The sequence below is a fragment of the Dendrobates tinctorius genome, unplaced genomic scaffold (genome assembly GCF_039654945.1).
Source record: "Dendrobates tinctorius isolate UK_male_01 unplaced genomic scaffold, ASM3965494v1 ptg000129l, whole genome shotgun sequence".
Lineage (NCBI taxonomy): Eukaryota > Metazoa > Chordata > Amphibia > Anura > Dendrobatidae > Dendrobates > Dendrobates tinctorius.
In genome coordinates this window covers 36,935,788-36,963,399 of record NW_027361797.1, presented here as the reverse complement: position 1 = coordinate 36,963,399, position 27,612 = coordinate 36,935,788, and the positions used below count along the sequence as shown (strand labels likewise).

General features: G+C 44.1%; 1 protein-coding gene across 2 annotated transcripts in view; it reads left to right on the top strand.

The window, feature by feature from the left end:
• IQCK (IQ motif containing K) overlaps positions 1 to 27,612 on the top strand; it is a 100,961-nt gene that overhangs the window by 18,971 nt on the left and 54,378 nt on the right. For both annotated transcript variants that reach the window (XR_012219895.1, XM_073542965.1), the window contains exons 5-6: positions 23,107 to 23,159; positions 23,520 to 23,597. Coding sequence is in view for 1 of the 2 variants with exons in the window: in XM_073542965.1 (XP_073399066.1) it covers positions 23,107 to 23,159; positions 23,520 to 23,597 (131 nt within the window). In the remaining variant the exon portion in view is untranslated. The remainder of the gene's footprint in view (positions 1 to 23,106; positions 23,160 to 23,519; positions 23,598 to 27,612) is intronic.

Genomic DNA, 27,612 nt, shown 5'->3' with positions numbered 1-27,612 from the left:
AACCAAAGCGTTCCAACACCCTACAAAGATACTGCCACTCAACACTATCAAACGCTTTACGCGCATCCAATGAAACCACAACCTTACTGCCCCTATTGTCTGACGGCAGCTGCAAATTCAGAAAAAGTCTACGCAAATTAATCGCCGCAGACTTATTTGGCATAAATCCGGATTGGTCCGGATGGACAAGATCCTGAACCGCACTCGCCAAACTGCTAGCCAAAATTTTTGCCAAAATCTTTACATCCACCGTCAGCAACGAGATGGGCCTATAAGATTCTACCAACGCCGGATCTCTTCCCTCTTTCGGAATGACCACCACCACCGCCTCCCTCATGGACGCCGATAATTCACCCTCCCAAAGAGCCTCTCGAAAACCTTTTGCAGTCTGGGTGTTACCATCTCAATTAATTGTTTGTAAATTTCACTCGGGATTCCATCTGCCCCCGGGGCCCTATTATTAGCCATAGATGTAATAGCCATTTCTATCTCTTCTTTTGTTATGGGCACCTCCAGTCTCCCCCTATCACTGTCTTTAATCCTCGGGAGCCCTGCTTCCTGAAGAAAACCCTCTATGTCCCCAATTGAATCCCCCGATCCCGAAAAATATAACTGATTATAGAATCGTCTAAATTCCTCCAAAATACACTCTGTGTCCCCCACCTCCCTTTCCTCATCAGTCTTCAATTTATATACATAAGACGATTCCCTCTGTGCCGCTACCACCACTGACAACAGATGCCCCACTTTTTCACCTTCATCATAAAATTGCGTTTTCTGGAAGGCCCTTCTCCTCTCTGCTTTCCTCAAATACACCTTATTAACCTCTTCCTGTGCACCCCTTAGCCTTATCTGATTTTCTGCTGACGGGTCCAGTACCATAGCCCTCTCCACCCTCTCTAAGGTTTCTGTTATTTTCCTGTCTTCTAGCTGAGATTTCGACCTACACCTGGAAGTCTCTCGAAACAAAAGACCCCTTAGGACCGCTTTCATAGCATCCCACACCACCCGACTATCAGTACTCCCCTCATTAATCCGCCAATACTCCTCCAATTCTTCGTTTATAGTACAGTCATGGCCAAAAGTTTTGAGAATGACACAAATATTATATTTTCACATGATCTGCTGGCTTCTGGTTTTTATGTGTGTTTGTCAGATGTTTTTATCACATACAGAAATATAATTGCAATCATATTATGAGTAACAAAAGGTTATATTGACAGTTAGAATGAGTTAATGCAGCAAGTCAATATTTGCAGTGTTGACCCTTCTTCTTCAGGACCTCAGCAATTCTCCCTGGCATGCTCTCAATCAACTTCTGGATCAAATCCTGACTGATAGCAGTCCATTCTTGCAAAATCAATGCTTTTATTTTGTCTGAATTTGAAGGTTTTTGTTTGTCCACCCGTCTCTTGATGATTGACCACAAGTTCTCAATGGGATTAAGATCTGGGGAGTTTCCAGGCCATGGTCCCAAAATCTCTATGTTTTGTTCCCTGAGCCATTTAGTTATCACCTTTGCTTTATGGCAAGGTGCTCCATCATGTTGAAAAAGGCATTGTTGATCGCCAAACTGCTCTTGGACGGTTGGGAGAAGTTGCTCTTGGAGGACATTCTGGTACCATTCTTTATTCATGGCTGTGTTTTTAGGCAAGACTGAGAGAGAGCCCATTCCCTTGGCTGAGAAGCAACCCCACACATGAATGGTTTCAGGATGCTTGACAGTTGGCATGAGACAAGACTGGTGGTAGCGCTCACCTGGTCTTCTCTGAATAAGCCGTTTTCCAGATGTCCCAAACAATCGAAAAGGGGATTCATCAGAGAAAATGACTTTACCCCAGTCCTCAGCAGTCCACTCCCTGTACCTCTTGCAGAATATCAATCTGTCCATGATGTTTTTCCTGGAGAGAAGTGGCTTCTTTGCTGCCCTCCTGGAGACCAGGCCTTGCTCCAAGAGTCTCCGCCTCACAGTGCGTACAGATGCACTCACACCTGCCTGCTGCCATTCCTGAGCAAGCTCTGCACTGCTGGTAGCCCGATCCCGCAGCTGAAACACTTTTAAGAGACGGTCCTGGCGCTTGCTGGTCTTTCTTGGGCGCCCTGGAGCCTTTTTGGCAACAAGGGAACCTCTCTCCTTGAAGTTCTTGATGATGCGATAGATTGTTGACTGAGGTGCAATCTTTCTAGCTGCGATACTCTTCCCTGTTAGGCCATTTTTGTGCAGTGCAATGATGACTGCACGTGTTTCTTTAGAGATAACCATGGTTAACAGAAGAGAAACAATGATGCCAAGCACCAGCCTTCTTTTAAAGTGTCCAGTGGTTTCATTCTTAATCATGACAGATTGATCTCCAGCCCTGTCCTCATCAACACCCACACCTGTGTTAATGGAGCAATCACTGAAACGATGTTAGCTGGTCCTTTTAAGGCAGGGCTGCAATGATGTTGAAATGTGTTTTGGGGGATAAAGTTCATTTTCTAGGCAAATATTGACTTTGCAAGTAATTGCTGTTAAGCTGATCACTCTTTATAACATTCTGGAGTATATGCAAATTGCCATTAGAAAAAATGAAGCAGTAGACTTTGTAAAAATTAATATTTGTGCCATTCTCAAAACTTTTGGCCATGACTGTATTCATATCAATATATTCCAGCCACACTGGGTTCAACTTCCACCCAACCCCCTTCCCAATCCCCCCCCCATCCGTCTAATGGACAATTCTATAGGCTTATGGTTCGAAATCACCCTTGGGAGGTATTCCACTCCACAGACCAGTTGTGTCATTAGTTCATTTCCCAGTGCCATATCTATTCGTGAGAGAGACCCATGCGTCGCAGAATAACATGAGTAGCACACCGCATTCTCATTTCTCACTCTCCACAGGTCCATCATTCCAATCTCTTTATTATAATTCCCAAATGCCATCAATTTCCTAATGCTTTTACCTGCACTCTGTTTATGTCTATCCCACCCCTCATCTATAACATTATAGAAATCACCAATAATAAGTAATGGTGGCCCGCTTAAATAATTCCATAACCTCACATAACTTTTTCCCGCTATATGGCGGTGGTATGTACATAGCTACTATACCTAGTGATTGCCCATAGATTTTACAAACAACAAAAATATACTGTCCTTCACTATCAACATGGCTTTCAATTTCTTCAAATGGCGTAGATGCTCCTATTAATAAAGAGACCCCTCTAGCATATGAAGAATATGTGGAGTGATATGCTCTCCCAATCCACCTCCTCTTCAACACCTCCACCTTTTCCAGCAGTAAATGAGTCTCCTGGAGGCATAGAATATCCGGCCTCCTCTTCCTAGCATATTCACTTCCACTAATCCTCACTGAAAATTTTCACGATGCCAACGATGATGTCAGTAAGGTGACCAGGGTTCATCAGCTTTCAACTCCGGTGACCTTATGTCAGCACTAAACACTGCAGGAGGTTTCTCACGCTGCTGTCTCAGTGTGTTCTGGCTGGCTTTCTGAGCATCATGCCACTGCTCAGCAAAACTATCCGGATGTAGCACAGCTGGAGTTCTTTGTGGGAGAGCATCACATACGGATTATCTGTGGACAGGTGAGGATTACTTTGTGTTTTTATTTTGATGTTAATAAATGGGTAAAAGAGTCAGGGAGTTTTTATTTCAAGTAAATGACTTTACTCTGTTTTTGTCTTTACTACATTTGACTATGGGGTTAGTAATGGGGGTCTGTTATAGATGCCTCTCCAGTACTAGTCCCTCCCTGGGCTTGATGTGAGCTGACATTACAAAGCTGACATCAACCCCTATACTATTACCCCACTTGCCACCGCACCAGGACAGGTGGGAAGAGCGAAGACTAAGCTACCGAATTGCCGCATCTTATGTATGTGCCATTTCTGGGGTGTCTGAAGGCTGAGGTTCTTAGTCTGGGAGGTGGTGAAATATCCATGGCCCCTTCATATGTTATTAATATCAGCCTTCAGCTGTCTGCCTAGCTTTTGCTGGTTACTAATATTAGGTTGGACTCCATGTCTTTTTTTGGGGGGGGTCACACCTTGTTTATAACCAATAAAGGCTAAGTTGACATCTGTTAGCTGATATTAATAGCCTGGGAAGCTCCATGTTTATTACACCCTTCCCAAGTTAAGATCAGCTCTCAGCTGTCTGCTTTCTGTCAGCTGATTAATAAAAATTAGGGGGACCACATGTCATGTTTTTTCCTTTATTCTGTCTGTTTATCTGTTCAGTTCTGATGGTTCAGGCTGTGAATTTACTGTACTCGGCTGATGAAATGTCACGCATAAGTCCGTGTGCTATGCGATTTCTTTCTTGCACCCATTGACTTGCATTGCCGAGTCTTGTCCGATATACGCGGCCACTTGGGGCATGCTGTGATTTGTCCAATCCGACCTGAGAAAAAAAATTGCAGATGAGCACAGAATCATTGAATAACACTAGTCATAGTGCAATCTGATTTTTTTTTTTTTTTGTTATCGGATTGCACTCGTCCGTTTTAAACGCAGATGAGTTTGAGCCCTTAGTGTGGTGTACGGTGAGGCAGTGAGACTATGCTTATTTACAGGTTTCATGTGAGAGGACAGGGTCGCTCTTTTTAGCGCCATATGCAGTTCAGACTTTCCGCCCTGAATATTAGTCTGTATGGTTGAACTAGATGCTGGAGGCTACTTTCGTATAGATAACTAATTTAGTTGCTTAACATGCAGAGATTCTTACAGGATGTGCTCTGACCGGCCGTAGACCACTCTCCTAGATCCATTCGCTAGAAAGATCCACTTTTGACCTGAAGATTATCGCCTGCAGCTTTTGTGTATGAATTCCTTCCCAATGACTTCAGTAAAATAATATTTTTGTGTGACTGACGATATCTGCCTTCATGTCTGTTTCATGATTATGGGGAGTCACTGATAAGAAAAATCCAATTTACAGAGATCCCCCACAGAGAGATGACAGTACCCAGCCTTAACTCACATCATGTGTTAACTGCACGAATGTCTTTTTCAATTTTTTTTTTTTTTTGTAGTAATTTGGACACTTTCCAGAATTCGTCTTTTGCAGAATGACTGATGCAGCTGTGCCATTCTTCCCAGCCCGGCCTGTCACAGAGCAGATAATTGGGCCCCTAAAAGACTTAATCATAGGTATTATGAAGAATGCTCATGACTTGATGCGTTTCCTTTCACTGGGCGAGCCTCGCGATTTTCCAGCAGCTTGATCTCATGTTTAGCATTAGCCTGGCTGCAGGATGCTAATTATTTCTATGGCTGCCTAAATTTCAGGAAAGTATCACTGCCACGGTTTCTGCATTTCTTTTCTAATGGATTGATGAGTATTTTGTGATTAGTAAAGCAGAGATTAGCATGTTGTGCTGTGAAATATTTTACAAAAAGATGAAAATGTGCCATATTTATGTCTTAGTATAGCTAGTTATTAAGGATGAGAGAATTAATTCACAAGATTCTGGTCCAACAGCTAGGTCAATACTCCATAGCTGAATGGGAGCCCTGTAGACTACCTCCTACCTGTCGAAACCACAGCCCCTCTTGTCATTAGTAGACCCGGTGCAACGCCATTGTTTCTTTGTCGTACAGAAGACGTTGGCTTGCTAATCGTAAGGGGCATCGAGGATGCCAGAATATAGAAGACCGTAGGACCCTGGAATTGATTCACTCATGTCTACTAATTTCGCAAAAACCAAACCCCATGAAGAAATTGGCCATCATCCTCGTCTAATCCTAGAGGACTATGACTATTTTTAATAAATCCTAAGACCAGTTCTCCATCTCAAGTAATGTATCTGGTATTGTAAGAAAGGTTTTAAATCTCTTGCAAATATATTTGCCCCCTTAACTACCAGGCCTGTTTTGGTCTTTGAGGTAGAGCGTGTCACTCGGCTGGACACAGAGGTAGAAACAGAACACGTGTCTCTTGAAGAATATGCTTGGTTTATTAAAGACAGCATAAACCAAGGTGGGGAAAATAAACACGGCCCTCTGGGCAAAACAAAACACAGTCCTTCTCCTAGCAGGGATCAGCCTGCTCACTGTTAGGAATGTCCACGGTTCAGGTTCTTTAAGAAACCACACGTGTACAAACACTTTCCTGGAGTGCTTCTTCTCCAGGCACATGGACCACTGCTAATTTTGGAAGCCAGCTACTTAAAACCCAGACCATGTGACTGATCACATGACTGTGACATCATACAGGTCCTGTCAGCTCACGGTGGTGCCAGCTCTGCAAGTGGAGATAAGGTGGACATCCTTCCACCCACTCTGTGGATGTCCACAAAAAAGCCAGCCCATTATGCAACTCAGCTTCATCCTTGCAACTCTTAATGTGCTGGAGGGAAAATTCTGGGTTTTATATCACTGACACCATTCGGCGAAACATATCTTCCCTCCACCACTTTACCAGTGACTTTGACACATCTCTAAGCGTCCCCACTGCTCCAGCACTGATGTTCAGATGGTTTCTGAAAGGACCAGAAGTGATAAGGTCTCAACCACTAGTCATCTGATCCCTGAGGCAAGTGACTGGCTGCAGAATCAAATGACTGGTGATTGGACCAATTTTTTTTTAAAGGGGATGGTAAAAACATAAAATCCTCCATTTTTGTCTTACTCAAGGTGCCTTTCTGTGTAAATAATAATTTGTTTTCATTTTACTTTGTTACACTGGTGCGTGTTCTAAAGATATGTTTTTTTATGGTGAACTATTAAATTAATATTAAGAATTTTAATACCTTGTATGCTGCGGTTGTTATTGACTGCAGCATCTAATGGGTTCACAAGCTGGGATTGGAGGTAACATTGATCCCAACAATTGCTGTGTAGTACTACCAAACAGCAGACTTAATAGCATAAGTTCACAGTACCAGGAGTGTCATTATGTAGTAATTGAATGGTATCATTCAAAACCACAACTTAAACAAGTCCTCATATTGCTATATCAACACATAAAAAAAGAGTTGTCGCTCTTGGAAGAGGGGGGAAAAAAATGAACGTGCTAAAACTAAAATCTCCCAGTTCTTATCTTGTTAAAGGGGTTGTCTAATTAATAAAACTCCTTATATAATACCTTTTTTATAGGTATTTGAAGCATTAATACAGAGCATCACCATGTTCACGCATTGTTCACCATGTAATTCTTAAAGGGGTTGTCTGGGACTTTTACATTGATGGCCTATCCTTAGGCTAGCTCATCAACATCTGATCAGTGGGAGGTGCAGCCCCTGGCACCCTGACGATCTACTGTTCTGGGTGCCGGCTAGAAGTGTTTAGTTGCGAAGCTACAGAGGACCGTCTGCTAGGGTCAGCTGATCGGCTGGGATTCTGGGTGTCGCACGCCCACTGATCAGATATTGATGAGCCATCCTAAGAATAGGCAATCAATGTTAAAGTCCCTAACAACCCCTTTAAGTTCCTTTGCTGATTCTGGGTGTTCACTTTGCATTGTAGAATCTGTTCTAGAGCAGTTCTTCTGGAATTCGCAGACATGCAGATCACTGCCACCTGCACCTTGTTATGTTACTTCTCTGTATGTCGGACACACGTGCAGGTATTTGAACTTTCTGTAACTCCCGGAGAGTCATTTATTTGGTGAGCACCCAGAGGAAGTCCGATGATGTCAAATAAATGAACAGATATTTACTTAGTAACTAAGCCAACATAGATAATTTTATCCTCTCTATGGAAGAAAAAAATTGGGTAATCTGATCACAGAATGACTCTCTACTAAGTGTCTGCTCTGACAGCAGCCTAAATTAAATGTGACCTTTAAATTTCGAGTCCATAATTGAAAAAGGATTATGGGATAATACATGTAACCAGACTGTAAATCATACCAGTGTAATTGCATTTTTATTGCCTGGAAGTTTCATGTAAAAGAACGTACTCTCATTGTAAGGGCTCATTCACACGTCCGATTTTCGTGTACAATTGCTATCTGGGGTTTTCAAACATAGCACTTGTTACCTATGATAATCTATGGGGCTGTGCACATGTCCAATTTTTTTTTTTTTTCTTTTTTCCTATGACCGAGTAGTCAATGGAAAAAATTGAAGACATGTCTAATTTTGGTCCAAGTTTGAGATAAAAATTGGCCTTTGGAAATGGGTCGGTGGAAAAAATTGGACCACACTTTTTAAGGAGTTTTTCGCTTTCCACAATCCCTTCTTTGATAAGCAGCTATTTACAAAGGATCTTTTTGATGGCGCTCCCAGCAATCTGCTGTTATTTATGGGGGAGCATTCAGTTTCCCTGCAGCGTCTCCAGAGGCAAAATTAAGCATTACACAACATCTGTTCAAATCAATGGCTTGTGCATGTCCTTGATGATCCCCAACTCCAGTCCTCATGGCCCATCAACAGATCATGTTTTCAGGATTTCCTTATTATTATTATTATTGCCCAGGTGATGGTATTATGGGCAATACTAAGGAAGTCCTGAAAACCTGATCTGTTGGTGGCTTTTGTGGACTGGAATTGGGAACACTGGTGTATGTAATGCAGGACAGGACAGGTCTTCCAGATCAACAAATTCAGAACCAAATCTCAAAACCAAAGTTTGTACGTAAATTGGGCACTTATGTACTATAAAGATACTGATTGAGGATAAATGCGTTTATTACGCAACTGTCAACACTCGCATGAGAGGTGGTGTAGCGGACAGGGTTAGCACCGACTGGTTTACAAGTGATGTCCATCTCTTAGAAGTGTGTATGAACTTCATTAAAAGTTATACAGTACTTAGTGGCATGTATTTGTAAAGTGTGGGAATGTTGAGTTATTCATAGTCTGGAGACAACAGTAGACCTTCTGGATTCATATATATCCGGCTTATTATATTCTGTCCACGTCAGTGTTCATTGTGGATTCAGGGGTATACAGCTGGTCTATTCTTCTAAATCCCATTCAGCTACGATTGTAAATTTTGGTCACAGCTGTCATAGTACAGGTGGATGACTGTCATCATCCCTTGAATGCTGACTCCACCTAAAACCATATAAAAAGCATAGGCGAATAGAATAAAAATGATGCAGTATCAAATTACGGTATGTCTCATTTCTGTACCTCTGTTCTTCTTATGGATCCCTCGTTCGATATAGCCCTGCATTTTATTCCTGTGTTTTGCTATCAGTCCCATGATGCATCAGCATAATATCACATGACCATCTAATGCCAGTACCATCTTTGCATGTTGTGCTAATATTGTGACTATCCTCCTCTTTGTATTATCCTAAGTAAGCTAAAATATTATAAGTAGGCCGAACTGTGACCATCTGCATTTGAATTATGCGACAGGAACTGTGTAGTCATCATCAGTAACTGTGATGTGTGGAATACTTCATACAAGCAGTTTTCGTGGTTGCCCCATTCAGAAAGCAAAAATGCAAGTAATTTCCAGTGGGCACCATGAAATCACCTGAGCTAGCTGAGAAGGAATCTAAGAATTTCAAGATGGCAAGAAGCAACAAAATAAATTAATGCTACTTGAACTATATACAGGATATTATATACCTATATATAGAGAGAAAACTATTAGTGATAGGATAAATAAAAATAAATCACTAGATTGCTACCTTAACATTTTATACATAGTTCCCAGTGATTGTGAAGAACTGTTTTCCTTTTTCAGTAAAAATAAACTTTTAAAGTAGCATAATTGACATGCTTTGTTGAAACTTTTGCCATGTTTATTATGTGTCTTAGGCACTTTTTGCGCCTCACTCCACAAGTGGAAATGTTTTAGTGGCAAATTGGTTTTAATTTTGTGAAAAGTGTCATGGATTAAGATGACAATGTATGGCAAAATGTGGCAAATTGTTGGCATAAACTACACAAACCAAGAATTGCCGTAAAGTGTCTAAAAACGAGCCAAATTTATAATCCAGCATACGCCTTACTGATAAATTTGGCACATTTTTAGACCGTCTAGACTAAGTTTATTTTGTCTAAAATTAGACTAGATGAGTAAATATGTACAATTACTTTATTGTTTTTTTGGCATGCATTACTTTTTTGTCATACTATCTTGATATACATGCTCTTCGCAAAATGAATTGATGGCAGTGATCACAATCAGAATTAGACTAATCTACCAAGGCCTTGTTGAAAGTTCTGGTGGATTCAGGCTCTGACACAAGTCAAGCAGAAGCCATGCCAATTATACTGACTTTGAAGTCAATCACTTGCCACCAGGGTCTGTTACTTATGAGGCTAAAGGTGGCCACACATATTAGGTAGAAGTACGTAGATTAACGGTTGAACAATGTGTACAGCTGCAGTGGTGAAACAATAATGCATATAACAGGCATTTGATTGTTTCATGTATGATCTTCATACCGCTGCAGCCATACACATTTTAGTCTGTATTGTCCATTATAGACATATAACTTGACCATATGAGTTCAGTGACACTGTGAAGTTGTGACAGTCAGCTAAAGCAGTTGTTCATTGTTAGATTTCACACTGTGAATGAACATTTTGTTCAACTTTTAGACTAATGTGCATGACTACATTGAAGGGTTATTCTCATATTTAATGGGCAAGATTGCAAAGTGCCTGTAAAATCAAGCAACTTTGCTAATTACTTGTTAAAAAAAGTTCTCCCTGTTTTCAAGAATAGAGTTTTTTTTTAGTTTCATTGATTTCTACTCATTGCATAGGTTACTGGCCAATGCTGGAGTTTATCAGCATAGGTCGATCTCTTTGGCAAGGAGTGCAGCACTTACAAGCTCTTTCCAAAAGCGCTTGCACGTGTTGCTCTGAAGCTGGACAGATCTCTGGATCCATCTAGCTGCAATGTCTTTGCGCTCTTCCAATGCAGTAGGGGCAAATCTGCCTCTGCTTGAGTGATCAGAGCGCATGCAGTTTGTTCTAGCTACGCAAACATGCCATTAATATCAACTGTCAATCAATCAGGGGCGAAATGATCCGGCAAGCAGGAGGTAGGGAAGCGGTGCTATCCTGAAGATTGAGGAAGATGATGAGACAACCCCTTAAAGGGGTTGTCCGGGCTTTTCACATAATCTCAGTACATATCTGGGCTGCAGAATTATGACAATAAGTAATTTACTTTCTGTCACTAGTTGGCACGGTTTTCTAGATATTCTGAACAGAACGTCCAAGGGGGGGGTGTTATGGCATTGAAATAAGAACTAGTCATAACCTCCTACTCTACTCCAAACATGCCCTCTATAGCAACAACCCCACCCTCCATAGCTACAGGCCCTCCCCATCCACATGAAGAAGCCCTCATCACACAGTAACAAATCCTCCCCCTCTAGCAGCCTCACTGCAGAGAGCAGCTGCTCCTCCCCCAGACACATGCTGAACAGTGATCTATGGAAAGTGAAACTAGTGAGGAGGGAAAATCGTCAAGTACATATGCGACTTGCACACTTAGCCATGTACCCACGAGCTGCTCTCTCTAATGCTCTCAATGTTCAGTAAAAAACTGAAAGCAGGAAGAGAAGCTCGTTGTCAAGTATGAAAATCGCATATGGAACCTGCAGAGCTGAATCCTGACATTGCAGCTTCTGAATTCTCACAACTAATGCCCTGCACACTTTTAGGATTCTCCCTTGCCGATGTACAGTCATGTCAGCACAAGCATGTGATTTATATACTTCTGGCCACATTCCGACTAGACTAGGCCTCGCTCCGTTCATTTTCATTGAGTGAGGCCACACACGTCTAGTCAGCATGTGACCGCATGTATGTAAATTACCAGCATGAGAGAATCCTGACAGCGTTCAGTGATCACTGTGAGAATTCAGAAGTCTGCAGTCACATAGAATGACTGCAGACTCAGCATAAGCCTGGAGAACCCCTTTAATGTTCCTAACAATAAAAACATGAGAATTAGTCAGTATCACAAATAACATTTACATCCAAGTACCTTATAGATGACGTCGTCTCTGCAGTCGTTCTCCTTTTCTTCTTCTTGTCCAGACCCCATGATGAGTTTTCTCATCCACATCTCGTCTCTGCAGATTTCCATCTTCTCCGGTCTTCTGCAGCAAATCTCCACACGATGCCCTTAAAGATAGAAGTGTCATTATAATGCCCCTAAATACAAATATCTGCAATATACTGTCACCTCACACTATTCCCCTCCCTCCTCATACTGTCTCCTCTAACATCCCACCTGTTCACCATAACTGTCTCCTCATCTATTTACCCCCACACTCTCTATACTGCCTGCTCACACATACCCCTGACTCCCCATACTGTGTCCACATACATTAACCCGTTCGCTCCCCATACTGTCTGCACCCAACCCCCATACTGTTTCCTCATACATACTGTCCTCAAATCTCCCCACACACATTAAATCCCCCCATCCACACTCCCAAATCCCCACCACACATTATGTACCCCCCACTCCAAATCCCATCCCTACTCATTAACCCCCCCAAACAATAACCCCCATCCCCACTCATTACTTCCATCCCCACTCATTAACCCCCCATCCATACTCCCAAATCCCCCAACACATTATGTACCCCCCACTCCAAATCCCCAACACATTAACCCCCATCCCCACTCATTAACCCCCCACACATTAACCCCATCCCCACTCTTTACCCCCCACACATTAACCCCATCCCTACTCTTTACCCCCCCACTCATTAACCCCCATCCCCACTCATTAACCCCCATCCCCACTCATTAACCCCCCACACATTAACCCCCATCCCCACTCATTAACCCCCCACACATTAACCCCCATCCCCACTCATTAACCCCCCACACATTAACCCCCATCCCCACTCTTTACCCCCCACACAGTAACCCCCATCCCCACTTATTAACCCCACTACACATTAACCCCATCCCCACTCATTAACCCCCCCACTCATTAACCCCCACACATTAACCCCATCCCCACTCTTTAACCCCCCACACATTAATCCCCATCCCCACATTAACCTCATCTCCACTCATTAACCCCCCCCATCTTCGGTGGTTTCTTCAGCTCCACATTGGAGCACACTTACCACCATCGCTGAGCGTTCACTCTGGGCGCCGGGGAGTGACGTCAGCAGCGTGATCACATGACATGTCACGCTGCTGACGTCGCTTTGGCCCGGCGGTCAGAGCTGCAATTGTGCTGGCGTCTATACAGACGCCAGTACAATTGTTCCCTGGGAGCCGGCACGCGCACCTTCTCTGCGCCAGCTGTCAGCTTGACAGCTGACACAGAGAACCGCCGACTCTCAGGCCAGGGGGGAGGCAGAACGCAGCCGCCGGGGAGGACACTGCGGACCGCTGCATTAGGCGGCCCGGGCTGTGCCCGGGGCAACTGCCCTGGCTGCCCCCCCCAGATACGCCCCTGCCTTAGGCCACGTTCACACGTTCAGTATTTGGTCAGCATTTCACATCAGTATCTGTAAGCCAAAATCGGGAGTGGGTGATAAATACAGATGTGGTGACGTGTCTCTATTATACTTTTCCTCTGATTGTTCCTCTCCTGGTTTTGGATTACAAATACTGAGGTAAAAAATTCACCAAAAACGCAACATGTGCCCTTGGCCTTCTTCTCTTGGTTTTGGCTTACAAATACTGAGGTAAAAAGCTCACCAAAAGCTCAATGTATGAACATGGCCTTATGCTACATACCCACGATCAGCTTCTGGTGAGTTTTTTATGGTGCTGCACCATTTCTTCACCCATTACGAAAAAGAAGGTTACTTGCATTATTTATTTATTTATTTTTTAAATATGCAGTGTAAAAAACTCATCGAAAACATATTGTGGGAATGTAGCCTTATTTACCAAAATGCAATAAAAAATTCTATAAAAATGCAGCAAAACTTGTTTGCTGCATTTTTTGCAGTGTTTTTGCATTTCCTGTTGCTATTCCATGAGTGAAAGAAAGCTGCAAAAATGCTGAAAGAATTGACATTCACATGCAGCGTTTTTTTCCTGGTGCATTTTTTTTAATGCAAATTAAGGCTATGTGCCCACGTAGCGTTTTAATCCGGACACTGAAAACCGGACTCCTTCCCAGAAATCGTGCGTTTTTTTCCTTGCGATTTTACCATGATTATGTTCGCGATTTTGCCACGATTTTCGCGTGCGATATTCAAGCACTTTCCAAGCGATTTGAAGCATCGCTTGGAAAGTGATTGACAGGTTGGTCACACTCATCAAACATAGTATTTGACAAGTGTGACCAGGTTTTTACTATTGAGGCCGCCTATGTGGCATCAATAGTAAAAGAAAGAATGTAAAAAATAATTAAAAAATAAAAAATCAGGGTATATTTACCTTCCGACGTCCCGCGCAGTCTCAGCGATGCTCCCGTTCCCAGGGATACCTTGCGAGACCTGTGATGACGTTGGTCTCGCGTTGCTATAGCGATGTCACGAGACCGCTAGAGTCACGCGAGACTACATCATCACAGGTCCTTGCCGCAAGGCATTACTGGGAACGCTGAGGCCCGGGATGGCAGCGCGTGACGCCGGAAGGTAAATATACCCCGATTTTTTATTTTTAATTCTTTTTCTTACAGGGGTTTGGTACCCAGGGCCTGGAGGACAGTCTCCTCTCTTCCACACCGTGGGTACCAACCGCACATGAGACGCTTAACTTCGCGCATGGTGGGCATAGCCACATGTGGGAAGTAAGCGGTTCTCATGCATTCCTATGGGTGCGGAATCACGGCAATTCATTGCGATTCCGCACAAAAGAATTACCATGCTGCGATTTTTTCCGCAATGCGATTCCGCCGCGGAAAAAAGCGCAGCATTAGCACAGCATGTGCAGAATGCCATAGGAATGCATGGGGGGCGTTCTGTACAAGATTTTTAAATGTTTTCGCGCCGAAAATCGCAGCAAAAATGCTTAAAAATCGCTACGTGGGCACACAGCCTAAAAGCTGATTTTACAGTACCAGCAAAAGCCTCAAGAATCTCATGTACATGCTTGGGTTTTTTTTTTTATCTGAATGGATTTGGGACCTGCAGTGTCTTTGAAATCCACAGCATGTCAATTTTTTCAACATTTTTGCACCTTTTTTTTTCATCTGTAGAAAGCAACGAAAAAGTGTAAAAACACTATAAAAATGCAGCAAACGTTTTTGCAGCGTGTTTTTTTGTGTGACTAAAACTAATTTTATTAAACATGTAGTATAGATAAAGCTGAAAGCAGACATATAATCCGTGCCCAAAAAACATGCACCAAAAATGCAGTGAAAACACTGCAAAATGCATAGTTTATTCGATCGTCCATGACAGCACCACCTGAGAGAGGGGATCCGCCCTTTAGGAACAGGAAACCTACAGATACAAAAAGGGTGGCACCTCTCCCACGCATCAGTTGGTTTCCTGTTCCTGGAGGACAGGACTCTCTACAGATCGTCCGTCAGAATCATCATGGAATACCCAGGCCGGCTGACCGACCCAGGTAGCGAGGGGGTCTCCTACCTCGGTCAGTGCGGGGTCCCTGGAAGCACCACGGTGGGGCCGGGTAGGTCACCACGACAGTGGACGAAGCAGGTGGAGCAAGGGTCCGGTGGATGCCGTCTCCAGAGCCAGCACCTGGTAGGTATGCCCCGGTGCACTTCCCCAGGCCCGGTCCTCCGGGTCAGTGCTGTCTCCTGGCCGGGCTCATGGCGGCGGGCGCGGGGGGTGCTGGCACTCCGGGCGGGCCTGCGCGGCTCCTTCGCGCGCGCTCCCGCAGGGCTCTGTGAGCGGCGGAAGTGACGCGGCGGAAGGGGCGGAGCGATAGCGCCGATACCGGAAGTCGGGTGCCGGCGGCCTCCGGCGCGCGCCGCGGGTGCATGCCGGTCCGGGGGTCGCGCGGCGACCCGGCGAAGGCGAGGGGGGCCGGAGCATGGGGGAGGGAACACAAATGCCGGGTGGGTGGTGCTAGGGCAGTATGCCTGCTGACCCGGACAGGAGGCCATATAAGGCAGATGGGGACGCCGCTGGGGTGCTTCTGAAGGCCCCAGCAATGGAGACGTCGGAAGCCCCCTTAGTCCAGCAGGACGAGACGCAGGAACACCCGCAGAAACAGGCGAGTGGCCAGCAGAAGAGACAGAAACGAACCAGCGACCAGAGCCGCGAAAGTTCCTCCAGAAAGGACCCCCCTGCCTCCCTCCGTGATCCGGTACCTGACTCATCTGCATGGGTAAGAGATCTCCGTGAATGTACCCTGATGCAGTGTTCCTTTATGTTTTTTTTCAGGGGAAGAAGGTTACGGGAAAACAGAAACACAGGGAATGTGCCCTCTGTAGTTCCCCCCTACCAGATGGCCACCCTAAAAAATTATGCCAGCCATGCATACGGCAGACGGTAGGAGTTATTAAGGACAGGGAGTCCAGGGGTAGATTGTCAGGCCCTTATACTCTCCCCCGTTTATGCAGGTAGCGGAAGAGACACCTGACTTCACTTCAAACCTGAGAGACATGATCAGGGCAGAAATGAAAGCTTTACCTCAAAGAGAACCTTCTAGGAGAAGAGAGGCTAGTGGTTCGGGCTCGGAGGCCTCAGTCGCCCCTGGGAAAGGGGACAATTCCTCAGACTCCTCGGCCTCCTCGTCGTCTTCCTCGGATGAAGACTCTAGCCGGTTCTGCTTCCCCTTAGAACAGATGGACAAATTAGTGAAAGCTATACGGTCCACCATGGGGGTAGCGGACAAAAAACGAGAACTCTCAGCACAGGACATTATGTTCGGGGGGTTGGACCCCAAAAAACGTAAAGCCTTTCCATTGAACGAAAAGGTTCAGAGCCTAATTGATAGAGAATGGAAGAGACCGGAGAAAAGGGGCTCCATGCCACCAGCCTTTAAGCGGAGATACTCCTTCGATGACCCGATAGTAAACAGATGGGATAAAGCCCCGAAACTAGATGCTGCAGTAGCCAAAGCATCTAAAAAATCCGCCATACCATTTGACGATATGGCCTCCCTGAAAGATCCGTTAGATAAGAAAGCAGATTCTTTCCTTAAAGGGACATGGGAGATGTCAGCAGGCGCGTTAAGACCAGCGGTAGCTGCCACCTGTACAGCCAGATCCATGATGGTCTGGCTAGATCAGCTAGATTCCGAACTAAGAGATGGAGCTTCAAGATCATCTATTCGGAAAAATTTACCCATCATTCAGAATGCCGCAGCGTTTTTAGCCGATGCTTCTGCAGACTCTGCAAGAATGGCGGCAAAAGCCGCAGGTCTGTCTAATGCAGCGCGAAGAGCGCTCTGGTTAAAATGCTGGCCAGGAGATATTCAAACCCGGTCCCGTCTCTGTTCCATTCCCTGCGAGGGGGAGTACCTATTCGGTCCCGTCTTGGACGAATTGTTGGAGAAAGCTGGAGATGACAAAAAGAAATTTCCCAGTCTCCCGAACCCCTCGTACAGACGTCCCTTCGCCAGGAAAGGGGTTTTCCGGAGAAGGTCGTCCAGAGATCAGGGCAGATGGGATGATAAAAAAAGGAAAGGTACAGGATTCATGTTTGGGGGAGGGCGCCAGGAAGGTCCAGCTCGGGACACGAAAAAGCCGCCCCAATGACTAGTGGCCCCAGTAGGAGGGAGACTAGCTGCCTTCTACCCATCCTGGTCTCTGATCTCCAATAGCAGCTGGATATTGGGGATAATAGCCGTGGGACTACGACTAGAGTTTTCTAGGGTTCCCCTTGATCAATTTAAAATCACCCCACTCAGGTCATCTGCGGCAGAACAAGCTGCCTTGGAAGCCGAGGTTCATAACCTGTGCGCTAAGAAAGTCCTGATAGAGGTTCCAGAGGAAGAATGGGAGAAGGGATTCTACTCCCCTCTGTTCCTGGTCCGCAAACCGGACAGCTCCTTTAGGACAATAATTAACCTTAAAGCCCTCAACAAATTTTTGGTCATACGTCCCTTTAAGATGGAAACGATTAAATCTGCAATAAAATTGCTGTTCCAAAACTGCTTCATGGTGGTGTTAGATTTAAAAGACGAATACTACCATATACCCATCCATGCAGGCCATCAGCGGTTCCTCAGAGTGGCGGTTCAGTTGGATGGGTCAATTCGACATTTCCAATATGCGGCCCTCCCTTTTGGAGTGGCAGTCGCTCCCCGAGTGTTTACTAAGGTGATAGCGGAGGTCATGGCCCATCTACGTGAATCAAACATTCTGGTGATCCCCTACCTGGACGATTTTCTTATTGTAGGTAAAACGGCGAACCATTGTTTACAACAGCTACAAAAGGCAATGTCTGCCCTAGAACGGTTAGGATGGTTGCTGAACGTCAAAAAGTCCCGGTTGCAGCCAATGAAAGTCCAACAATTTTTGGGCCTAACCCTGGATTCTGAAAAACAGGAATGCCGTCTGCCTCCGGACAAGCTTGTTCGCCTCCATTATCAGATCCTGAACGCCTCCAATAACCCCACCATGTCCCTCAGAAAAGCCATGTCCCTTCTAGGCTCTCTCTCGGCCTGTATCCCGGCAGTCCAGTGGGCCCAGTTTCATGCAAGGAAACTACAGAGCGAGGTCTTATTACATCAAAAAGTCCTTGGAGGTTACTTGGAGGGTCAGCTAACCTTATCCCGTAACACAAGGGAGTCCCTAGAGTGGTGGTTACACAAGGATAACTTATTAAAAGGGGTGCCTTGGGAGTATAACGTAACCCGCATAGTCACCACGGATGCTAGTCCTTACGGTTGGGGAGCTCATATGGGTGAAATTTTAGTCCAGGACCAATGGCAACATCATCAGTTAGGAATGTCATCTAACCTAAAAGAATTAACGGCAGTAGAACAGGCGGCTAAAAAGCTCCTTGTGTATCTACAGGGCCATCATGTGCGAGTGTTCTCCGACAATCAGGTCACCGTGGCATACATCAATCGCCAAGGCGGGACTCGTTCCAGACCCCTGATGTTGGTAGCAGAACGGTTGTTCCATCTAGCAGAACAATACTTCCTATCTTTAACAGCATTGCATATAAAAGGAAAAGACAACATCACGGCAGACTTTTTAAGCCGCAATCGGCTAAAGCAAGGGGAATGGTCTTTAAACACCTCCATATTCAAACTGATTGTTCAAAAGTGGGGATATCCAGAGGTAGACCTATTCGCCACCAGAGACAACACTCAATTGGAACAATTCTGCTCCCTGAATCCCAGAGAAAATCCTCTGGCGGTAGATGCCTTCCTGATAAACTGGGACTTCAAACTAGCCTACGCCTTCCCTCCCCTATCTCTTCTACCCCTAGTGATGAGGAAAATCAGAAAAGACAGAGCAAGGGTGATAGTCATCGCTCCGTTTTGGCCCAGGAGAGCATGGTTCTCATGCCTCAGGACCATGTCGGTGTCCGATCCTTGGGTTCTGCCGGACATCCCGGATCTCCTGTCCCAGGGCCCAGTCTTCCATCCTCAGGTGGCTGGCCTTCATCTGACGGCGTGGAGTTTGAACGGTCATTATTAGAAGAAAAGGGTTTCTCCGCAGACCTAATTAACACCCTTCTTAAAAGTAGGAAAATCATTACCACAAAAATTTACGTCAGGATTTGGAAAAAATTCCTTCAAAACTCAGAAGTTATCGCTGGGGATTCAGCACCTATAATGCAGATATTAGAGTTCCTACAAAAAGGTCTAGACATGGGACTCTCTACCAGTACCCTTAAAGTACAAGTGTCAGCCTTGGGGGCTCTGTTTAGCTGCAACATTTCTGGTAATTATTGGATAAGCAGATTCATTAAGGCAGCAGGTAGATCCAGGCCAATAATGAAGGATAGGTTTATGCCGTGGGACTTGAACCTAGTCCTCACTGCTATGACAGAGACTCCATTCGAACCTATCTCGTCGGCTTCCCTAAAAATCCTGTCCCTCAAGGTAGCCTTCCTGGTAGCTCTGACATCAGCTCACAGAATAAGCGATATTCAGGCTTTATCTAGGTGTCCTCCTTATTTACAGTTTAAAGAGGATAGGGTAATACTCAGACCTGATCCAGCGTACTTGCCAAAGGTAGTTTCTAGTTTCCATAGGACGCAGGAGATAGTTCTGCCATCCTTCCTCCCTAATCCAACTAATGAGAAGGAAAGGAAACTACACACCCTGGATGTCAGGAGAGGCCTCATAGAATATCTGTCAGTCACTGATCCCTGGAAGAAAGATAATGCCCTATTTATCTCTCATCAAGGCCCCAGAAAAGGTTGTAGAGCATCAAAAAATACACTAGCCAGATGGATTAGAGAGGCGATTGCAATAGCATACACATCAAAGGGCAGGTCGCCACCCGGAAAGCTGAGGGCGCATTCCACCAGGGCAATGGCAACCTCATGGGCCGAAAGATCAGAAGTCTCCATCGACCAGATATGTAAGGCGGCTACTTGGTCCTCTCCGAGCACCTTTTATAGTCATTATAGGCTAGACCTGGGTGCTTCTACAGACCTCTCTTTTGGTATAAGGGTGCTGCAGGCTGTAGTCCCTCCCTAAAGCTGATATTACTCTCTGTAAATCTCTCAGGTGGTGCTGTCATGGACGATCGAATAAAGTCTTAGTTACTCACCGGTTAACGGTATTTTTCGGAGTCCATGACAGCACCCGTATATTCCCTCCCTTTAGTTTAATTGGGGTGTGCACGTCTTTTTTCTTGTTTATACTCACTGGTGATAAACGTTATAATTGTAAAGAATACTGTACATAAATCATGCATTAACCTTGGAAGTCCTCTTGTGCTCTGTAATCCAACTGATGCGTGGGAGAGGTGCCACCCTTTTTGTATCTGTAGGTTTCCTGTTCCTAAAGGGCGGATCCCCTCTCTCAGGTGGTGCTGTCATGGACTCCGAAAAATACCGTTAACCGGTGAGTAACTAAGACTTTTACTGTCAAGAGAAAAAAAAAGCGCAGCAAAAATGCTGCTTGTGAGCAAGAGGCTGCGGATAAGTCCCTGGGTTTTTGTTGAGTTTTAGCATCTTACACTTTCAGCAAAATTGACGTGATTTATAGAAATCTCTTGGCACTGTGCTTTTATATTTTGCTGTACGTAAACTGACCTGCGGTGCGGGTTACAAATCCAATATGCAAATTGTTTCTTCTCAGAGAAAAAGGTACTTTTTAAAAAAAAACAAAAAAACCCTCCTCCTCCCATCAAAAAATGTTATCTTCCTCATATATTGCAATCATCATATTATATATCACTTTGCACTTACAATTGCTCATATTGCCTTTCTACCCAGTTAATTTTCCTCTTTTCCATTAGGCTTATGGCATCACGTAATTAATAACTGACTGACTCCTTCTAAGCTCTATGTATGAACAGGAGGTCAATTTTCCCTGCATGAGTCATCAGTCACTGCAAAAGTCCCTGGCAGGGGAGAGGACCTGAGAAGATGGGTCAGGGAGGTGAAGAGGGGAATGATTTTTTTTTTTATACAGGAAAAAGATATTTCCTCTTTCTACATGGAGCAGAGAAAAGAGAAGAATTAACTGGGTAGAAAGGCAAAATGAGCAATTGTAAGTACACAGTGCTGTATAATATGGTGATTATAATATATTAATAGGATAAAAACAGTCATGGGGAGGAGGAGGAGTGCTGCTTTAAAGGGAAACCACAGAAAACAACCACTATAGCCATGCAGAATCCTATAGATTAAGCATGAGGGATTCTCTAAATTCTAGGAACCCTTTAATGTTCTGATGGTCTGGGGAACTGACAGAGCGGCTATCTTTGTCGGTCAATGGCTTGGTGGTCACACAAGTGTGCTCCATTCACACAGGGCACTTCAGGACCGCCATTCATGTGACTATTGGGGTCTTTGACCTATAGTAATCATTTACTAACTATTCTCAGTTTAGGTGAAGACTATTTAGTGTTCCCTTGCAGTTATATGTATTGACTACTATCTCATTATGGATAGCTTTAAAAGGTGTATGTACAAGTGTTTCTGTGGTTCCATTATAAACTGTTTCCTATGTACTGTATTTTTTAGTATTTTTTTTTCCTAAATAGACTGAAAATTAAGATTGAAAGTGAAAAATATGATAAAAAAAACCCCCCTGCACATTAAGGCAAGTGTGATGGATTTTGGAATTACAGGTCAGGAGAGCTTCATACACATCTTGCTTCAAAAAAATATATCCCACAGCAAACAATTCACATTGTGAATGCTTCCTGTGTTTCTCTTAATGTTAAAATTGGGCGCAGTTGGTGCCAGAGGTTTGTGAATGTAGGTCAGGTTATGTGTCAGATTTTTCCTAACAACATCCAGCTCCCCTGTTCAGCTGTTTGTAGCTTTTGGCCGTGAACTAATGACCCTCCGTGTACATCCCTTTCATTCTTACTGCACACACACACCATGCTGTTCTCTACTAATATCAATCAGAACCTCGTAGAAACACAAGGATACAAGGAATGTATAAAGAATGTATCAAAATAGATTTATTATTAATTTACACATAAAATACATGTCAAAATAAATAATGGATGCTACTGGTCAGACCAGAAGACGAGCAGCAAGTTGACACATGAAAAACAGGTTAAGATTATCAATTTAGAGCTCCGTGGTCTACAAGTTATTATGACCACAAAAGGGAAACTGGGAAAAAAAATGTTTTCAAAATAATCAATAATGCAACTGATGGTAAATATCAAAATCCTGAGTTTATCCTATAGACAGCAGAACAACTTGTCTTTCAATAAGGCATAGTGCCAACACCAAATACATAATGGAATGATTAACAGTTGTTTAGAAACAAAAACTATCCTGCTATCATCTTTGGTATCAATATTGAGGAACTGCCCAAGTTATAAAGTGTCTGTTTGCATATTGATGTGGTAAAAGCAACCAAGTCACAGTAAAAAGTTATTTTCAAACTTATTAAGCCCCCGGAAGAAGAAACGGCGAAACGCGCGTCAGGGTGAGACGTGGCAGTGCTGACACATCAATCAGGTATTAATATATCTTATGCATCTTACATGTGGTTAATGATGATTTGTCACAATTAAGGTGAATCCCAGGGTAGATTAACCTTGTTTGTAGGCACTTTGACACTTTAATAAGTTTGAAAATAGCTTTTTACTGTTCTAAATAATTATTAATAAAGAATAAACTCAATATACCATTTCATAAAATGTGTTTTATTTTTCATTTGTTTTTTTTTGTAGAGAAAAAGGACGAAATTTATTGCTTGTGACTTCCTCACTCAGTGGTTATATAAGTAAGTACATCACTAATGACTGCTCTGTTTAGCGAAGGATTATTGTCAAAGGGTGGATTGAAATCTGCTCAGTCTCAAAGGCAATAAATGGCATGGACTCCGAGACCATGTAAGATACAGGATTTTTTTTTTTTCCAATTTATGTAAAAAAAAAAAAAAGAAATAATCTACTACTTTTATGAGAAAATGGATTCCAAGCAAAATAGAGAGCCAGTTCTATGAAGATATGTGTTGGAACCCAGAATTGTGCCCCACATAGACTAGAACCTTGGGCATTTGCCAATTGCTCGAATCTGACTTCCTATCTCTCTCTGGCCAATAGGCTATTTGCAATGAGTTTTATTTCTTTCTGTCTTTCAGTAAGAATCCATTAAGGAAAGAGCAGCAGAGTACAGACTTCTTTGAGATTCCATTTGTTCAAGAATGGTTAAAAGATCAGTAAGTACTAAACAATAGAGATTCACAGGACCCGGGTCCAGCGGACACGTTGTGGCAGCCGGACCTGAGTACTGCAAACTTACTTCCTGCTGGTATCCTGGCGCCTCTTCTGATGAGTAGCCCCACGACGATCCATGTCCATGACGTAATTTGAAGGGGCACCCAGATCCGACTGGCGCAGTTTTAATGAAATGACCGCTTGCCCAGAGTCTTGTGAATCTTTTCCTCAACTTTACAAACTAAAATAAGATCTTGACATTCAGACCCTGTTCTCACGTTGCGAAAATTTCAGCTGCATGACAAAATCAACATGTTTTACGTGCTGATTGTATTACGGATTTGACACAGGGTTTCACCATACTTCATTACAAAGTTTCGTGTAGGATTAAGTTTCCTTTTGGGTGATGAAACCACAGTGCCGATGCACTCACTGTTCATCTTTACACCCTCAATGCACTTTTGGGCAAATTTGCATGTTGATTCAAAGTGTGATTTGTCAATGCGGTCACATCAGATTCCTACAAGGCTGGTGCTGCTTTTATTGCTGTTCTAGGACCTATGCAGCTATAACACTGGTTTCCTTGGAAAAGTCATCCAGGCAGATTCCCTTTAAGGCTTTAGTGTATATTTTTGGACAGCAAGAATGGTACAGTTTCCAGCACTTATCAATCATAAACCAAGGGGACTTATGATTGCTACTTTCTGTACAAAACCGGACCCTGCAGAGCCGTCAAGGCTGCATCATAAAAGATGAACGGTCTTTTATTTTACCTGTTCATTGCCCTTCCATTAGCTATCAGTTTGTCTAGCAGTTTATTTTTTAGCACAGTTCTTATAAATTCAAGCATTTATTATAGAAAATGCAAATACCCCCATTTAATTAAATCAATATTCCTCAACGGGGTTGTCACGGGGTGAGTGCATGCTGTCAGGATTCTCTGGTATTGCCAGTGAGAGCGGGCAGTCTTGTGACTACATGCATAGAATTTGCAAACTTGAAGTCACGTGCCAACTAGACGTATCTGATTTCTCTCAATGCACTTCTATTATGAGAGACTGAGCACGTCTAGTTGGCACGTGACCCAAAGTTTGCAAATTGCACGGACTTGGTCGCATGACTGCCCTCTCACACTGGCAATACCGGGGAATCCTGATATTGTGTGCACCGCACGCTGTCATGACTCAGAAGTCTGTAGTTACATAGACTAACTGCACTCTCTTTGTCAAGCCTGGGCAACCCCTTTAATTCAAGTTTTAGGGGCCTACTTGTTGCAAAATTACCATAGTGGAAAATCTACAGTGAAATCTGCAGGAACACAATCTGCAACATGTCAAAGCTGCAAATTAACGGCATATTTTACCCTGTGGCATTGCAGGAATGAGATCAATTTTGTAAATCTGCAGCATAATTTGACATTCTGCGGATGACAAATTCTCAACATCATTCAGTTTCTGCTGCAGATTATGTTGATGAGATTTCATAAGATCCGAGTCACAATCCTTGTGCTCTAATACGCAGCTGATATCCCACCTGGAAAATCCAAGCCAAAAATCTGCTTTGTATAAGATCCATGTGCACAATATTCTTAGGATCACTGTAGATGAATCGTAGTGCGTTCTTTCTGCAGGATACTTAGGGTGTGTGCACACGCTGCGGATTCTGCTGCGGTTCCGCAGCGGATTTGGCCGCTGCGGGTCCGCAGCAATTTTTGCTGCGGTGTACAGTACCATTATTCCCTATGGGAATACAAAACCGCAGTGCAGACGGTGTGGATTTTTCCGCGCGGTTTTGAAACCGCAGAAAGAATTGACATGTCACTTCTTTCTGCGGATTCCGCTGCGGTTTGCCATCTCCTCCATTGAGGAGATGAAAAACCGCAGGGCAAAACCGCAGAGCAATCCGCAGGTAAAACCGCTGGTCTTTTGACCTGCAGATTTACCTGCGGATTTTACAAAATCCGCGCGGCCAAATCTGCACCCCAATCCACAGCGTGTGCACGTAGCCTTATAGATCACCGATTTGTAGAGTCACGTCTGGTCATCACATTAACATATTTGATCATAATTCACTATTTCCACTTTAGCGCCTTTTTTTTTTGCAGCTTCCAATAACAAGATTGCTATACATGGATTAAAACAATAAACTATCATTTTAATGAATAACCACAAAACACATAAACTACAGAGGAATAGTGCAAGCAATTAGTGAAAAATGAAATATGTGTTCTCTTCTGAATCTACGTATCCCCTTGTGATTGGGAGAAAAGCATTAGCAGAAATTGTTGGAAGAGAGATCGAATCTTTGTAATGAATATATAGTGTAGCCTCAGCGGTTTTGCTATGTAAGTGAAGCCCTCTCCCTGCAGCCATTAACCACTTTGCACTGGATGTGTTTGGTGGGACCTTGTGTGTTCTTCATCATCATTAAACTATCACTCGTCAGGTTGCCCCCTGACAATAAATACATTATCATAGCACTTTAAACACCTTGGTACTTGATGTCGTACTTCTTATTTTCAAGAACGGGATTCATCTTGGCAGCAGCGCAGCACAAAGAAATGTGGTCCAGTAATACAACTGTGTCATATAATACAGCATATGGGATAATCTACTCCTTACTGTAAATTATAAGTAGGAGGCACCTTAAGGGTCACAGAGGATACCCACAACATGTAAAAAGCTAATAGGCTTGGTTTAGTTATACAGGGCTCAGGACATACATGTAAATGGAAGAGGGCTTGCAGTATAATTCATGGAATCTACCGTATATACCGTAATGTACAGGCATCAAAGCACCTTCAGTCAGCTCATCAGTAGAGGTGCTGTGTGTCCTGCAATCTGATATTGATGACCTCTCCTCATAATAAAGGCTTGGAAACCTCCTGAATTAATCACTGGCAGTACATGATTCCTTATAAAACACACCTCAGCTCCTGCAGAAGCTCTTTCTAGAGAGTATGTGGGTCGATTACACAAACAGCTGGGTGTGCCACCCACACTGTGCCAACCAGGGCCGCTTTTCCTATGAGGCAAATTGAGCAGTCTACCCCCCTGAGTACTCAGCTCTTTAACTCCACAGAGGAGGTCATAGTATTAGGAGCTGAGCCCACTCCACACAGGGCAGATGCCAGCTGTGTTATGTAGCCAGCATTTGCCTGTAACAGCAGCAACTGGAGCTGCTGTTATCCATTTAGATGCTGTTGTTAATCTCAGACAGTGGCATTTAAGTAGAGCAGTGCTCGTGTGCACCAGCTCCTATCGCAGGCAACCAATGAATAACCATGGCAGAGGGTGTACTGCTTAAAGTCCCAAAATTGTGTCACTGGGTTGCCGTGACAGAGAGGAGCCAGAAGACTGCTCTGTCTGATTGCTCCTGCACTGACGAGAAGCACTTCACCTTCAAATTAATCGTGTCAATCTGCTCAGGTAAAAGGGAATCTGTCACCTCATTTTTGATCTATGAGATGTGGCCACCGCCATTAGGGGCTTATCTACAACATTCTGTAATGCTGTAGCTAAGCCCCCGATGTAACCTGAAAGATAAGAAAAACGAGTTAGATTAAGCTCACCCGTGGGTCCGGTCCGGTCTGATGGGTGTCGCTGTCCGGTCCGGCGCCTCCCATCTTCTAGCGATGACGTCCTCCTCCTTACTTCTGCCGCGGCTCCTGCGCAGGTGTACTTTATTTGCCCTGTTGAGGGCAGAGCAGAGTACTGCAGTGCGCAGGCGCCTGGAAAGGTCAGAGAGGTCCGGCGCCTGTGCACTGCAGTACTTTACTCTGCCCTCGACAGGGCAGATAAAGTACGCCTGCGCAGGAGCCGCGGCAGAAATAAGGAGGAGGATGTCATCGCTAGAAGATGGGAGGCGCCGGACCAGACCCCGGGGTAAGTATAACTAACTCGTTATTCTTATCTTTCAGGTTACATCGGGGGCTTATGTACAGCATTGCAGAATGCTGTAGATAAGCCCCTAATAGCCCTAGGCCAAAAATGAGGTGACAGATTCCCTTTAACGGCT